At 39.1% G+C, this 14,975-nt stretch overlaps 1 protein-coding gene across 4 annotated transcripts in view; it reads left to right on the forward strand.

Annotated features, from left to right (window-relative positions):
* Positions 1-10,942, forward strand: part of EGF (epidermal growth factor) — a 92,142-nt gene extending 81,200 nt beyond the window's left edge. For all 4 annotated transcript variants that reach the window (XM_024741944.1, XM_024741945.1, XM_024741949.1 and 1 more), the window contains 4 exons: positions 319-486; positions 3,758-3,875; positions 6,584-6,689; positions 8,643-10,942. In XM_024741944.1, the coding sequence (XP_024597712.1) occupies positions 319-486; positions 3,758-3,875; positions 6,584-6,689; positions 8,643-8,893 (643 nt within the window). In that variant the 3' untranslated portion in view covers positions 8,894-10,942. The remainder of the gene's footprint in view (positions 1-318; positions 487-3,757; positions 3,876-6,583; positions 6,690-8,642) is intronic.
* The last annotated feature ends 4,033 nt before the right edge of the window (positions 10,943-14,975 follow it).

Genomic DNA, 14,975 nt, shown 5'->3' on the forward strand with positions numbered 1-14,975 from the left:
TATGTTGGTCTTAGAGGAAGCTTCACAGGATTTTAGCCTAACAGAAATTGATCTTTAATCAATGTTCTGCAGTGCCTTATAGAGGCAGTATGCAAATAATCCCCCATTAATCCCAGGACCAACAGACCAATGGGGGAAGTCTGTGTTGCATTAACTTGTAAATTAGAGTGCTTTCAACTGACCCCTGATGGATTTTCCATATGTCCAAAGAGCTGAAGCTGAAATGCAGAGGTTGAGAGACGGCTGGATATTGAGTGCAAAAATATAAGCGTTTTCGGCCTTGGCTCACTGCTGACCTCTGTTTGTATGTTGTCACAGCTGTGTCGTTGGCTACGTCGGGGAGCGATGTCAGCACCGAGACCTGAAGTGGTGGGAACTGCGCCATGCCGGCCACGGGCGGCAGCGGAGCGTCACCGCGGTGGCTGCCTGTGTGGTGGTGCTGCTTCTGCTACTGCTCCTGGGGCTGTGCGGGGCTCAGAAATACAGGTGACTTTGCTTCCATTGGAACTTTCAACCTCCTTCTAGCTCCTCCCAGGGGCTTCTTGAGATGAGCTGCTTCTACACACTTACTTCATTTAAAAACTGGAATAACAGTAAAAGAAAACAAAAAACGGTCCAGGATTTCACTGCTCTAAAACATCAGTGGATTTATTGTTCCTTTCCAGTCTTTGCCCATAAACCTATGTAGTTTACTGGGTTGTTATTTAACCTCACACGTTTTTTGTTTGTTTGTTTTGTTTTGTTTTGTTTTGTTTGCGGTATGCGGGCCTCTCACTGTTGTGGCCTCTCCCGTTGCGGAGCACAGGCTCCAGACGCGCAGGCTCAGCGGCCATGGCTCATGGGCCCAGCTGCTCCGCGGCATGTGGGATCTTCCCGGACCGGGGCACGAACCCGTGTCCCCTGCATCGGCAGGCGGACTCTCAACCACTGCGCCACCAGGGGAGCCCCCCTCACACGTTTTTATATTCCACTTTTTTTCTTTTAGCATCGTGTGCTTCCTCTCACGCCATCCCCAGCCTGTATAACTATAATTTTTCATGGGTGCCATCCACTGAGTTGATTTCCCGCAAAGTATTAACTTCTGTTCAAGAAACTCAGTTATCTTCCCTAACTTGGAAGGAAGTTTCGGGTCCTTGGAGTTTATGTTTTTAGTCATTTCAAGTTAAAAGTTCAGAACTGTGGAACGATGATATTTACACATTTATTTAAAAAAAAAAAAAACCACTACATTAGGGTGAAGAAATGGGCATCACATTGTTTGTTCATTTTCCACTTTCTTAAAAAGTAAGACAGCATCCTCCACTATCCTCAATACAGAAAAGCATTTTGTACACTGTTGTAGTTTGTCTGGCATATGTGATTTAATAAATGCTTTTTGTTATTGCTATGATTCTCCACGAACCGTCATCTTCCCCAAGGAGTCACACGTTCCAAATCCTTTTCTATCTTGACACACAGGATTCTCAGGCAAAAACTTGAAATTTTAATTCAGTGGTTCATCAGTAACCATTGTACTTTTTAGCCTGGTGTTCAATCAATATCTTGGATATTTGTAGGAAGAATATTAAATAATCAGCGTTTCATCCCATTGGACAGAATGCCAAAAGGAAAGTAGATGATTGGCAAATAATGTAGAGAAAAATGGAAGGAAGAAACAAGTCCAAGGGTACTGTAATTATTAGGTATTTTTTCTTATTCTATGGACTATGACATAGTAAGTAATACGCTGCAAAGTTCAAATGAAAACTGCCAGTTTAAATATTGCCACGTCACTCATGTACACCAATAAATACAGACCTAGCATTGGGTTTATCAGTTAGGTGTGTTGAGTAATTTTCTGTAAAGAGTTAAAATCAGTTATTCCTCCCTTTGCGTCAGTCTTACCTGTTTTGTCTAGATTGACTGTCTGACACTATTTGTCCTGTGTATCTCTGAAAAGATTGTTTGTGGAACTAAATAATTTAAAAAGTATTGTACTATTATTACTTCATGAAACTTGTTGGGGACTTCCCTGGCGGTCCAGTGGTTAAGACTTTGCCTTCCAATGCAGGGGATGCAGGTTTGATCCCTGGTCAGGGAGCTAAGATCCCACATGCCTTGCGGCCAAAACACCAAAACATAAAACAGAAGCAATATTGTAACAAATTCAATAAGAAAGACTTTAAAAAATAAAAATAAAAAAATAAAACTATTTCTTGGAAGGACCGCTTTGTAAAAAAACCAACAGGAAGTATTATGTCACAAACTATAACTTGCAACTTTGGAAGTGTTTATATTAACCACTTCAATTTTTTTCCTTGATGCTTTTGATTAAAAATAATAACCCACACTATTTCCTGATGGGGTTCCATCTGTCTCATGGAATTCACAGCTCCTGGGATGGGGCTTCCACAGCAGCCCCGACCTTCCTTATTGCCCTTCCTCCGATGGTCAGACAGACCTGTTTGACTGAGGGTTACACTCCTAGAGGGAATTAAGACGCCATCTGCCCCGAGATAGCAGCACTATTTTGGAATCTTGAGGCTGGCTGGTGGTCTCCCCACCACCTTTCCTTCATTGGTTTCCCTTAAATGGCTGCTCATTATGTGATGTACCTGTCTCTCTCCCTCTCAAGGCTATGCTTTGAGGACAGGGATCCCACTTTCATGTTAGATTTCCCTCCCTTTCACCCCCTCCCCCAGGGCATGACACCATGCCTTGCATAGACCTGGAAGGAGCCTAGGCTTTGCATCCATCGACTGAAAAAAAAAAAAAAAGCACAACGTGAGAGTTATGAGTTAAGTTTATTTGGGGCAAAATGAGGACTATAGCCCGGAAGATGGCATTTCAGATAGCTCTGAGAAGCTGCTCCAGAGAGGTAGGGGGCAAGGTCGGTATATCTGTGCCTTTGGTGAAGGGGGAGTACAGGCAATCAAGCACATAATTTTTGCAGACGGTTGCTGCTAGTCTCGTGAAGGTTACTGCTACTCGTGAGGAGGAGACGTCACCGTGAAGGATTTTAGTGCTTTGCTAGATACAAGGAGATGCAAGAATTGGGCTCATAAAATCTTTTCCTGAGAATATCTAATTATCTAAAGACCTGTTCTGCCAGTTTTTCGCAGAGCACAGGGTGTCTCATTCCTGATCTCCGCACTGAACTCCTTTCAGTGGGTGTTGAAGGTCAGCAGCTGCAGCAGCTGTAGAGGTAGACGGCAGGTGCCAATACGTAGTTGGTACAGCATTGTGACCCAGCTCCTGGGCTGCCCTTGGTAGCTGTGTGCCTTGGGTTCATCACTACTATCTTCCAATCCCACTGGCTTCACTTGTAAAATGAAGCTGTGTCACACAATTGCTGTGGTACTATTTCCATGGGCACCCCCTCCCCACAAATTCTAAGTCCATTTAGGTAGAGATTTTGTTGTGTTGTTTTTCCATTCCTATGTCTCCGGTACTAGGACAGGGCCTAGGATATAGTTAGTACTCAATCGATATGTCCATGAATAAATGAATGAATGAATGCATGGCTTCCCGCCCGCCCCATGCCCTCCTACCCCTTGTCACAGTACCTTGGAAAGAGTGAAGCATCATCTGGAAAGTAATGCAGGTAAGGATGCCTTAAAACCCAAAGTTAGGCTCCTAGTTTCCTTAATACTTCTTCTCTCCCATGCATTTTAAGTACCAAAATTTCAGTAGCAAAAGTAGTTGTCCTTGACCATCACTGAGTAGGCTACTGTTTTATTTTGTTTTGAGATTATCTGATATTTTGGCTCTATGGCAGGACTCAGAAGCTGCTATCGAAAAGTCCGAAGAATCCTTATGAAGAGTCAAGCAGAGATGTGAGCAGTACCAGGCCTGTAGATGAGGAGGCTGGGATGTCCTCTTACCCCCAACCTTGGGTAATGTGACCACAGTACATGAAGCAAGAAATTAAATACATGAAGCAAGGAATGTAAAGCAATAAAGTTTTACGTTAATCCCAGTTCATTTTTTTTTTCTCATTCTTCACTGAGTTCAGAGAGACTGGAATCTATTATAGCTTCCAGCTGGTGTTAATGTTACCTAACACCACAAGAAGTGGGAGGTCCTGGGTGGGCAGTGAGGGTGGGGGAACTGTGTCCTAAATTAAAGTAATCAGATAAGCTAAACTAGTGCCATAATGTAATGCACGAGACATTTATGGGATCTTTTTTCTAGCATGTACTTTCTTGCTATAACTTAGCTTTTTATGTGTTTGTGGAAAGTCTTTCCCCATTTTTCGGCGATCCCTTTCAGATGGATGCCTTAAAAACCCAAGATTATGCTCCTAATTTTGTTAAAATTTCTTTTCTCACACACATTTTAAGTCCTTAAACTTCAGCAGCAAAACAGTTGCCAGATTTAGCCAATAAAAATACAGGACACCTAGTTAAATTCATGCTAATACTGAAAGTTCAATTTTAAATTCAAATTTTACTGGGTATCCTGTATTTTATCCGGCAGCCCTGTATATTTTCCAAAAAGCATAGTAACTGCGAAGTTCAAAATGCTTCATAGATCATCCATTTCAGTAATTGATCTTAGAACACTAGAGGGCAGACTTGGGACAGGCTCTCTTGAAATTGCTGGAATTTCCATTTTCAGAATCCCGTCAGAGATAACTTGACTGGTTCCATGTGTGTTGTTGGTATCATTTGTGGTATATGTTGTGGAAGAGGCTGGACTATATGGCAGGTCCGTGGGGAATTGAAACCTGTGGGCACATAGGGAAAAGGCTATTAGGGAGAGGTTGTCAAGGGGCAAAGGCATCATTTGGGGTCCTTCCCACACCACTGCTCCCACTCCCCAGCCTCTACTTCATGTGCATTTCAGAGAACAGCTTTCCTGTGGCTATGCTTTTGACTAACAAGTGACCATCTGTCTCTGCTTGTTGTAGGCATTCAGCGTATACTTATTTTTTGGTGGAACTTGAGTACAGAAATACAATAAGAAATGTGAATTCTGGCTTTACTCTTCTAACCAGTTGGCTAATTTTCAGCAAGTCACTGGACCCCTGTTTCTTCATCAGGACTCCAAGGTGTTTGGATTACATGAGCTCTAAGATCCCCCCTGTCTCTGGAGATTCCCTAAGTGTGTGGTTCTGGGTGGACTTAGTCATAGAATGTCCTCAGTTCTTTGAAGCTTCATGACTTGTGGACTCTTTAATTTTCCAGATCTCATTGTCAGCCTGTATGGTACTTCCTTCAGGTTTTGGGTAGCAAGTTTCGTTCATCTTATTGAAATCATGGGAGAGAAGGAGAAACACAATCTGTATCTTATTTCTTAAAAAATCAAAAACACTTGCTGCTGTCACGAGCAGCGTGCTGTCTCAGGGCTGTGGTGAGAGGCTCAGTCTCCCAGCCGTCAGATCTGTCACTGACACCAGCTGCTCTGCAGGTATCGGTGCGAGTGGGAGAGAGCTGAGCGCCCAACCCAGGCCAGAATCCTGGAAGCTGTGTTCTTCTGGCAGAGAGGCATGTGGTTGGAAAACTGGCAGTGCAGTGGGCTGGATTTTAACTTGAGCCAGAAAAATGGGCCTGTGCCCGTAAACAGTGGGTCATGTATTAGTTTTGCAATGAGTTACTTTGGGAGACCCATCAGTGAGGAAGAGGTGGAGAAGGGTGATTAGTGGTGTGGAAAATAAGAAAATGAAAACGTGTTCAGAGGATCCACCATTCTCTCACCAACATTTCTCTCCCTCATCGACTCTACTCATTTTTATTCCTATAGTTTTCTCAAGGAGAAATATGACCAAGGAGATTTTTTTCTATTCTCTCTTCCTCATTGTATTTCTCAGCTATGGGCTCATTATGTGGAGGGTACGTTTCTGAACCAGTAGAGCATTGGTTCAGAACCTTGGGGCAGTCTGTCTGCTGGGTTACTGATTGGCAAGGAAGGACTTCCCCAAACTGCATCCTTCATCCTGGGGCGTGGGGTCACTTCTTTTCTCTCCTTTTATCTTTGATCTGCTTTAATCTCTAATCTATCTGGTGTGAATGTGAGCCAGTGAACTCTGGTTAGCCTGCATTGCAAGTGCCCAATCGAACGTGGACAGTACAAACAATGACAAAAATAATCATTTTGTTGACCGAAGAGAAATAATGTTGTTTTCTGAGCCTGCCTTTTAGAATTCCGGTTCCCAAGCTGTTCAAGCATGAAAAGACAGTTCATGGATCCCTGCAAAATAGTAGTTGCATTATTAGTTCTTATTACCCACTAATGAGCCCAAATTATTCAGAACTTGATAGCATGTTTAAGTGAATTTTCCTAATTAAGCACACACACATATTTGAAAAGTTGGAGCACATACATGTGCGAGATATTATTTGTCTGGCCTGTGGGCAATGCTTAGAACACTTGTGGATTCATGTATGGGTAGTGCTAGTTGCTTTAATAGAGAGTAACAGAAGCTTTCTAACTGAACTGAATCTTTCATTAGCCAGAGAGACAAATTTGACAGGGCCTTTTCTTTTGGCTTTTACCTTCTATAAGGTGGACATGAAGCCATAGATTTTATTTAACGTATGTTGAGATAATTTATGGATTTTAAATTTATGGATTTCCTCTCTCTCCCTTTTGTTTGCTGCAGTTTGTAGTGATAGAGGAACATCAGAACTTCAGCAATGGGAGTCAACCTGTAGCCCTCAAGGACGGCCTGGTGGCAGATGTTGGCCAGTTTTCTTCCCTGGAGCCTGGTGAATGATTATCTTTCCCTGGATCGTGAATGTTTCCCTGAATGTGAAAAGTCTCATCTACACACAGAAACAGTGAATAGTGAAATTGTATAAGCTGTGTGAGCAGCTGGCTGTATTGGAATGCCACAGAACTTTAGAGAAATATGTTTAGACTAGATTCCTGTTTACCTGAGGTTACCACGTTCACTCAAAACTCTGGTCACATAGCAGTCTGCTAGGTCCCCTTAAGCAAGCACACAACGAGTTACTCCTTATTTTGATTTAGGTTGGGTTTTGAGGTCATTCTTGGGGTTCGGGATCTGTATGGGCAGCTGTAGGTTCCAGTGAAATTGAAAGTGGCTCCAAAAAAAATGTGTTCCATGTTTTGGAAGGAAGGATTCTTGTGAATTTAAGTTGATCTGGGGGTTCTCCTAGGGATTTGGGAGTATTTAAGTCTTATCAGGAGCTAGCCCTCAACCAGATGCCTGGCCGTCTGTGAAATCCAGCCAGACCCCTGCGAGAGGGGCTGTAAAATCAACCCACATTTTCAGGCTGTTTTGGAACTCAATCTGCTTCCAGTAGAAATGGAGTTACGTATGATTCGGCATAATACTTTTGTCAAGAGTTGTATTAAGATAAATTTCTTGGGCTTGGGTCTCAGGTATCATAGTTGTATTTCCTAACTCAGAGGACGAGGTTGAATATGCTTTTTGTATCATAAACCTTCAGAAAGGTTCAGAGAAACTTTGAGCCAACAAAACCAGTTCCTCTGCTAATGAGAGGTGCTTCAGCCCCACTTATACTTTCTGATATTTGTCCTTCATAAATATGCTTATTACCATTCTCTTCTCCTCAGACTTCCTCGTAGAGAGAACATAGGCTTCTTGTTTTGAAAAACTCACTCCAAATCCCCCTCTCGTACATGTGTTACCATGTAACCCAAATTCAGTATAACTTTCTTTCCTAATTTGAGGAAGGCTCTGGATATTAAGGTATACTTCAGAATTGAATATTAAAACTACAATAAATATTATATATATATGTATATATATCATTACAAGTGTTGTTAATCGGGATAATGAAAACATTTAGCATTTTCAAATGTCGCGTGGTTTTTTGTTATTAGTAGCATTTTTTGAATGTAATGGAATATCTTGTTTTACATAGTACTTTTTCTTGAGGAGCTAAAAGCAAATAATTCTTTGTTATGAAAATAATCTCCTTTAGAGGTATATATAATGTAATTTTGTAAGATATTCAGTAGCACAGTTAAAAGAATATGGTTAAACCCAGACAAGAACTAAGGACTCAGTTAGCTGAATACTCAGGAATACATTAGAATCTCTCTCTTTTTACTCATTCTTTTGCAAACAGTTTGACCCATTCTCTATGAGCTACTCATAACACCTGTCTCCCAATATGAGTGATCATATCCCCAGTCATGTCCAGCCATCTCATAAATGCCTGTTGTGAAAGTGCATGTGGAGATTGGAGGTGGGGAGGTAGAGTGGGAAATGAGATAAAAGATCAAAATTGGCTGTGAGCCAATTCTTCCTCTACCCTGGAAAACCCATTAAGCCACAGGCTATACTAGTGGTGCCTCCACAGAGCCATATTCATTGACCTCAGCCAACATCAACTGGTGCAAGTTAAGTGCAGAGTATCATGCTAGGGGATAGGAATGCAAGTGCATTTAGAACCCGAGCTCTGTTCTCAAGTCATTTATGGGCCAAACGGGGACAGTGGAGGTACACAGAGAAAGCTAAGTAGCAATGTCAGGTAGCACAGTCCTTTGAATCATCTTACTAACCCAAACTATTTTAATTTTAAAAAAATTGGGTCCAGAATGGTTTGAAAATGGGTTCATTTGTGTCTCATATTTCAGGTCTACTCTCCAGCCACTACTATTAGGGTCTGTCTTGCTGGACATCGTGAGTGACGTGAATACTGAAATGTCTTTTTTCTCTTGTATAGGGTCATTGCAACCAACATCATGGAGAAAGGAGCCCCAGATGTATATGGGCACAGAACAAGGATGCTGTGTTTCATCATCCAGTGATAAAGGCTCTAGTCACCAGAGAATGAAGTGTAGCTTTCATCTCCCCTCCTATGGGGCATGGCCCATTGCTGGGGGAGTTGAGAAGTCCCATTCTCTCCCATCAGCTTACCCATTATGGCAACAAAGAGCTCCGGATCCACCACACCAAATGGAGCTGACTCAGTGAAAGCTGGAATTAAAAGTAAGATCAAGAGGAACAAACTGTATTGATGGATAGTCATACTCCATTTCAAAAAGTAGAGGAAAAAATACAGATTTTCATTCTACAATCTCTACAACTAATCACCTACTCAGCGTCAGAGACAAATACGTATTGTGCTTTTGCTTCTTCCTTCAAGCAGTCTCACTGCAGATTTTCAAGTAAAAGTGACCTGGAGAATCACTGGGTAACTCATTAGAAACCAAAACGGGGAAAGTAGTGCTTTGTAAACTGTGTTGTCTTCAATATTCAATACAGACAGATTTTTTTTTCCTGCAACCCCAGAAGATATTTGGGGTTAAACCATCAATCATACAGGTTGGGTCAGTTATAGAGTAATTTCTCTTATCTGGACAGAACATTTAGCTAAATTTTATGAAATGGTTAGAATATTAAAATTATTGTTATTGATATAATACATCGGTAGGCATTTAACTTATCAACTTAACTTATCATTGGTGTGGTCCATGCTGGTAATTTTGTAGAATGAATTTTGATAAATTAATGAAAAATGTACTAACTTAGAACCTGATTTCTTCCAAATTGGATGGCTTATTTTTTCTTTAAAAATCTTTGAATGAAAACATTTAATTTTTAAAACATTGCCCAAGAGACTTCTGTGTTTCTGACATTACTATTCTTTCCCCCACATAATTTTTTCTCTAATGAAAATGGTAAATTCTCCCTTTGTATGTTTGCACAGAATTTTTACTTATTTTCAACATATGAGATTGTAAGCAAATTGCCTGATTTATTTTAATTTTGGACAGCAATCAGTTTCTTCTACTTATGTAAATAAAATCAGCATTAATCATAAACATTTTACCGTACACCTGGTTAAGTAATAAATTATAGTTTAAGGGGATGTTAGAGTTGAAGCAAAGTGATTTTCTAAGCTTGCTATTGTTACTTTACAAAAAAAATCATATTTGAAATCTTTCTAACATTATAAAGTAAAATTTCACAAAGTGTTCCAATTAAATATCATTCTTGCAGCCAAGACATTGTTACTACAAATTACACAACCTAATACTGTAACTGTGAATTGTTTGGGGCTTTGGATTATTCAGTTTATGCATTAACTAGTCCTTTTGCTTATCTTTTCTTTCCTTTCTCTTGAACTCCTTGGACTTTGGTTACACCAGAAGTCAGCATGAAAAGGCGTTGAAGCCCATTTCAAGTAGATACTTCTTAGAAGTTTTGGTTAAGATTTTGTGGCGGAGTTAATTCAGATTTTTCTGTATTCAGTTTTGCTCTAATTGATAGTTGATAACCTGGAGGATCAGAAGATCTGTCTTTTGTTTCTAATGAGTGAACTGACCTCAGAAAAAATGGAGTCATAATTCTCCCAATGACGGGAAAATTATATTTGTAAGTGTGAATATTTTTTCTTCTTCCAAAAGTGAACATTTTGGAAGCTTTAAGTGTTTAGATTACATTTTTGTATTTTGGCACCTCGTTTAGGATTCCAGCGATAACATGAGACCACAATAGCCCATAACATAGCATTATCTTTGAACCGTTATCTTCAAGCTGTGCAGTGAATCTGATACCTCATAAACTAGGACCCTGTGTCCTTGATCAGGATCTAACACTGTCTCCCTGGTCAAAGTAGAGAGAAGACACACTTTGTGTCCTTAGCAAGTCACCCTGAAAGAGTATTTTCCTTTGCTGAGGCTCCCACGTCTCTACCAGAAATATCCTCCTTTAAGAATCTATTTTTTTTAAAAGAGCATTTTCATCTAAGATATTCAGTTTGGAAAAAATGCAAATCAAATATTTTTATTTCCTAAATCTCATGGTCTCATTGTGCACAATGCCTGATTGTGATCCTATTGGACTAAATGTCACCTGCTACATAACATGAGCATTCTGCCCTCTTTTCTAGCACCTAATAGAGGGCTTAGCATACTCTATTCTTTTGAAACTGTATGGTTCCAGTTCCACCTATTAACCTTGATTTCCAACTGACATCCTCTTCATGTGAATAAATGATTATCGTGTGATCACTGAAAATGTGTTAAAAACACTAAATAAATTATTTAAAAACATACAAACAAACCAACAAAAAGGCTGGGAGAAAGGGAAAATATCGAGGTAACTTAAGCAGCTGTGACAGGCAAGATTTTGTTGTTGTTGTTTACTTTTTCTTTCTTCTTTTTTTTAAATCCTTAAATGAGAAACCCTCTCTGCATTGTTTCCTCCTGAGCTGTTTCACTCCAGACACGCCTGAAGCAGAGTTCTTTCCCGTTTGGAACTTGACAGGGTTTCTGTCGCTAGTAACATATGCTTACAACAAGGTGGCTCAGTAGGAAAATAATGTGATGGACATGGATCCTTAGTTAATCACTCACATATCTGAACCAGAGACTGTAGGAAGCACATAAATTACCAAACAGGAAAATTTCCTAGCTGGTGGTCATTTCCTATTTTTTCTCCTCTACAGTGAATATTTGACCCTCTGACATAGTTCAATTTCCATTTCTGGTGGGTCAGAAGGAAAAGTATGATGTGCCTGACTCAACAATTAAGCCTTCAGAGTGCATTCTAAACTAAGAGCTGTCAATCCCAGATTAATGCCTGAGTTATTTGGGTTCTTATTTTTCATTTGTACCACTCACCTGCCAAAATAATAAAGTACAGTAAAACTGTATTATTCAGAATTTTAGGGAGCCATTTGGACAGTGAGGCAGGTGCTTGCACCGTGGTTTCATTAGCTCTAAAATGAGGCATCTTTTGTATGAACCAACTTAAAGTAACAGCAACACCAACACAAACTAAGGTTTTATTTCTACCACTGAGGTATTGAGGTAATCAAGGCCTTACTGCTTTAAAAACCAAATATTCTTTTTTAAAAAAAATCAGTTTAAGATAGCACTCTTTCTACCACTCTATGAAACACCCTGCACATAATTACACATTTTCTTGATGACATAAGAACTTCATTACACACCAGGCATAATATAATGCTACAGTTTTGTGACAGTCAGAGCTTCTTTGCCGCTTACAGAGATCCTTAGAACTTGAGTCCAAATACTTTAACCTGTTATTTTTTTTATTACTTTTATGAACTTTTAAGCTGTCAGCTCTCGTGGCTCTATCAATTACCTTCCATAGATGCTCCTGATCGCTTGCTTCTGTTTTGTAAACTTGGTATTCAGATTACCAAGCAAGTTAGCGCTGTAAGTAAAGTAAGAGTACATGTATAGTACTGAAGGAGAACTTAAGTACATTTCCTGTGTAAAGTACTTGAGTTTTAGCCCTTAAACTTTTTTTTAATATAGATTTATTTATTTTTGGCTGCGTTGCTGTGTGCGGGCTTTCTCTAGTTGTGGCGAGTGGGCTTCTCATTGCAGTGGCTTCTCTTATTGCAGAGCACGGGCTCTAGGCACGCGGGCTTCAGTAGTTGTGGCGCACGGGCTCTAGGGCACGTGGGCTTCAGTAGTTGTGGCACGAGGGCTCAGTAGTTGTGGCGCACGGGCTTAGTTGCTCCTTAGCATGTGAGATCTTCCCAGACCAGGGATCGAACCTGTGTCCCCTGCATTGGCAGGTGGATTCTTAACCACTGTGCCACCAGGGAAGTCACAGCCCTTAAACTTTTGACACGTTGCGTCCTTTTGCTTTTTCCTTAATCTTCTCAGCTGCATTCTCAGAGTGCAGCTGCATCGATTCCAGATAGAGGAGGTGCTGTGGGTACGTTTAATGACAATACAGAATGTAGTGGTTATGAAGATGGTCTCTGAAGTCAATAAAACTGAATTCAAATCCCATTGTGTCACTTAACTAGCTTTGTTACCTTGTTCAAACTACTTAATCTCTCTCAGCTTCAATTTCCTCATCTGTAGAATGGGGAGAAAAACACTACTGTTGTCAGAGGACTGTTGTGATTTTTACATGAAATAACGCATGCAGAGTACTTAGCATAATGCTTACCATAAAAGTAAATGGTATGATTATAGTTACTATTTTGCCCTTTCCTGAGACCACTGTTTTAATAGCATTAATTTACATTATGGTGACCTTGTTTTTTCCGCTTCTAATCCAGGCAATTTGCACATGAAGATGGGGCAAAGAGCAGAACCCTAAACCCCTGGGTCAAAATTTTAAGAGGCATTATGCACAAATATCAAGACAGACTAAATATTCAATTTCATTTTTACATTAAAATCACTACCTTAGACATATACATTGGGACATGTCAGTCATTTATTCATCAAGTTTTATGCATTGGATAAAGAAATTAATGAGAATATTAATTCATGACTATATTAGTATGAGACAACACTGTGCAGCTCATCTGTGCCTTGATAGAACTGGGAAAAACATTTTTTTGTTTTTATCTATTTTTTAAAGGCAGGAAGCTTATAAACAGAAGAGGTCCTTGAGAAACTATCATAAGGCTTCTACTGAAAAATCATAGATGGTAATTAAATATCGCATGTGTTGTAAGAATAACACTTTGTATATTATAGTGAGATATTTCTCTAATTTTGTTGGCAGCTGCTAAGCCAAGCAGAAATACACTGTAGAATGTCGCTATTAGTTTTAAATACTTATTAATTTGTTAGAGCTGGAGACAGCAGCACAGATGATGTAGGTGGTAGCTTCTAATGATCAGTAAGAAAATGTATAATTAGACTTCCAGAACCACTTGATCTCTGTCAACAGCAACTTTCCAAATTTTCACTATCATTACCTGCTTTTAGTATTTATACCTGTTGCCTCAATGATAAGGAAATACCATTTCCCCAACGAAATTAAAAGGAGAAATAGACAAATCCACAATTATAGTTGGAGACTTCAAGACTCCTCACTCAGTAACTGACAGAATTAGTACACAGAAAATCAGTAAGGCTATAGAAGACCTGAACAACTCTGTTAACCAACTTGATCAACCTGACATTTATAGAACACTCTACCCAATAACAGTAGAATATACCTTATTTTCAAGTGGTCATGGAACATTCATTGATATAAACTATATTCTGGGCCACAAATTTCCTTAACAATTTTTTAAAAATATACAGTTAACCGTTAAATAACAAGGAGATTAGGGGCACTGACCCCTCACACAGTCAAAAATCCACATACAACTTCATGGTCATTTCTCTTTATCAAAAGTTCTGTATCTGTAAATTCAACCAACCATGAATGATGTAGTAATATAGTATGCTTTATTGGAAAAAAATCCTCATATAAGTGGGCCTGTGCAGCTCAAAACTGTTGCTCAAGGGTCAACTATATATCATACAAAGGATGTCCTATGACTATAAAAAAATTAAACTTGAAATCAAAGGTAGAAAAATCCCTAAATATTTAAAATTGAACAATACACTTATAAATCACCTATGGCCCAAACAGGAAGTTTCAAGGGAAATTAGAAAATATTTTGAACTAAATTAAACTGAAAACACACACACACACACAAATAAATAAATAAAAAATAAAAACTATGGTAATGACTGGGCTGTGACTGAGCTTTTAAACCATTTATACCCAAATCTCATTTAAGCTACCTAGTCCCATAGATGTGGGTATATATGATAGTTTGCACTGGGGTCAAAAAGCCTTTGTATCTGTGTTATTAAAATATTTTTCTCCAGAGTTCTATCATACATTTGCACTGTGCTTTTTATTTTATTTATTTATTCATTCATTTATTTAATGATTTAGGTCTTTTTATTTTTTATTTAAGTATAATTGCTTTACAATGTTGCGTTAGTTTCAGCTGTAGCATGGTGCTTTGTAATTTAATAAGGATTTTTGTATTCATTATCTTATTCAACCTCATTAATTCTCACACCCAAACTATAAAGTTAGTGGGGCAGATATTCTTTCCATTGTACTTATTCTTAAAGATAGATTATGTCCAAAACTGAAGGAAAGTGAAGATGAATAATAAAATATATTACTAGAGATAAAAACTACTTCATATTGATAAAATGTTCAGTTTGCCAGAAATATAATTCTAAAATCATGTACAGTTAATATCCTGCCTCAAATATATAAAGCAAAAAATTGACAACTTACAAGAAGTATTGAAGAAAAT

This window comes from Neophocaena asiaeorientalis, unplaced genomic scaffold, assembly GCF_003031525.2.
Source record: "Neophocaena asiaeorientalis asiaeorientalis breed wild unplaced genomic scaffold, Neophocaena_asiaeorientalis_V1.1 scaffold534, whole genome shotgun sequence".
NCBI lineage: Eukaryota > Metazoa > Chordata > Mammalia > Artiodactyla > Phocoenidae > Neophocaena > Neophocaena asiaeorientalis.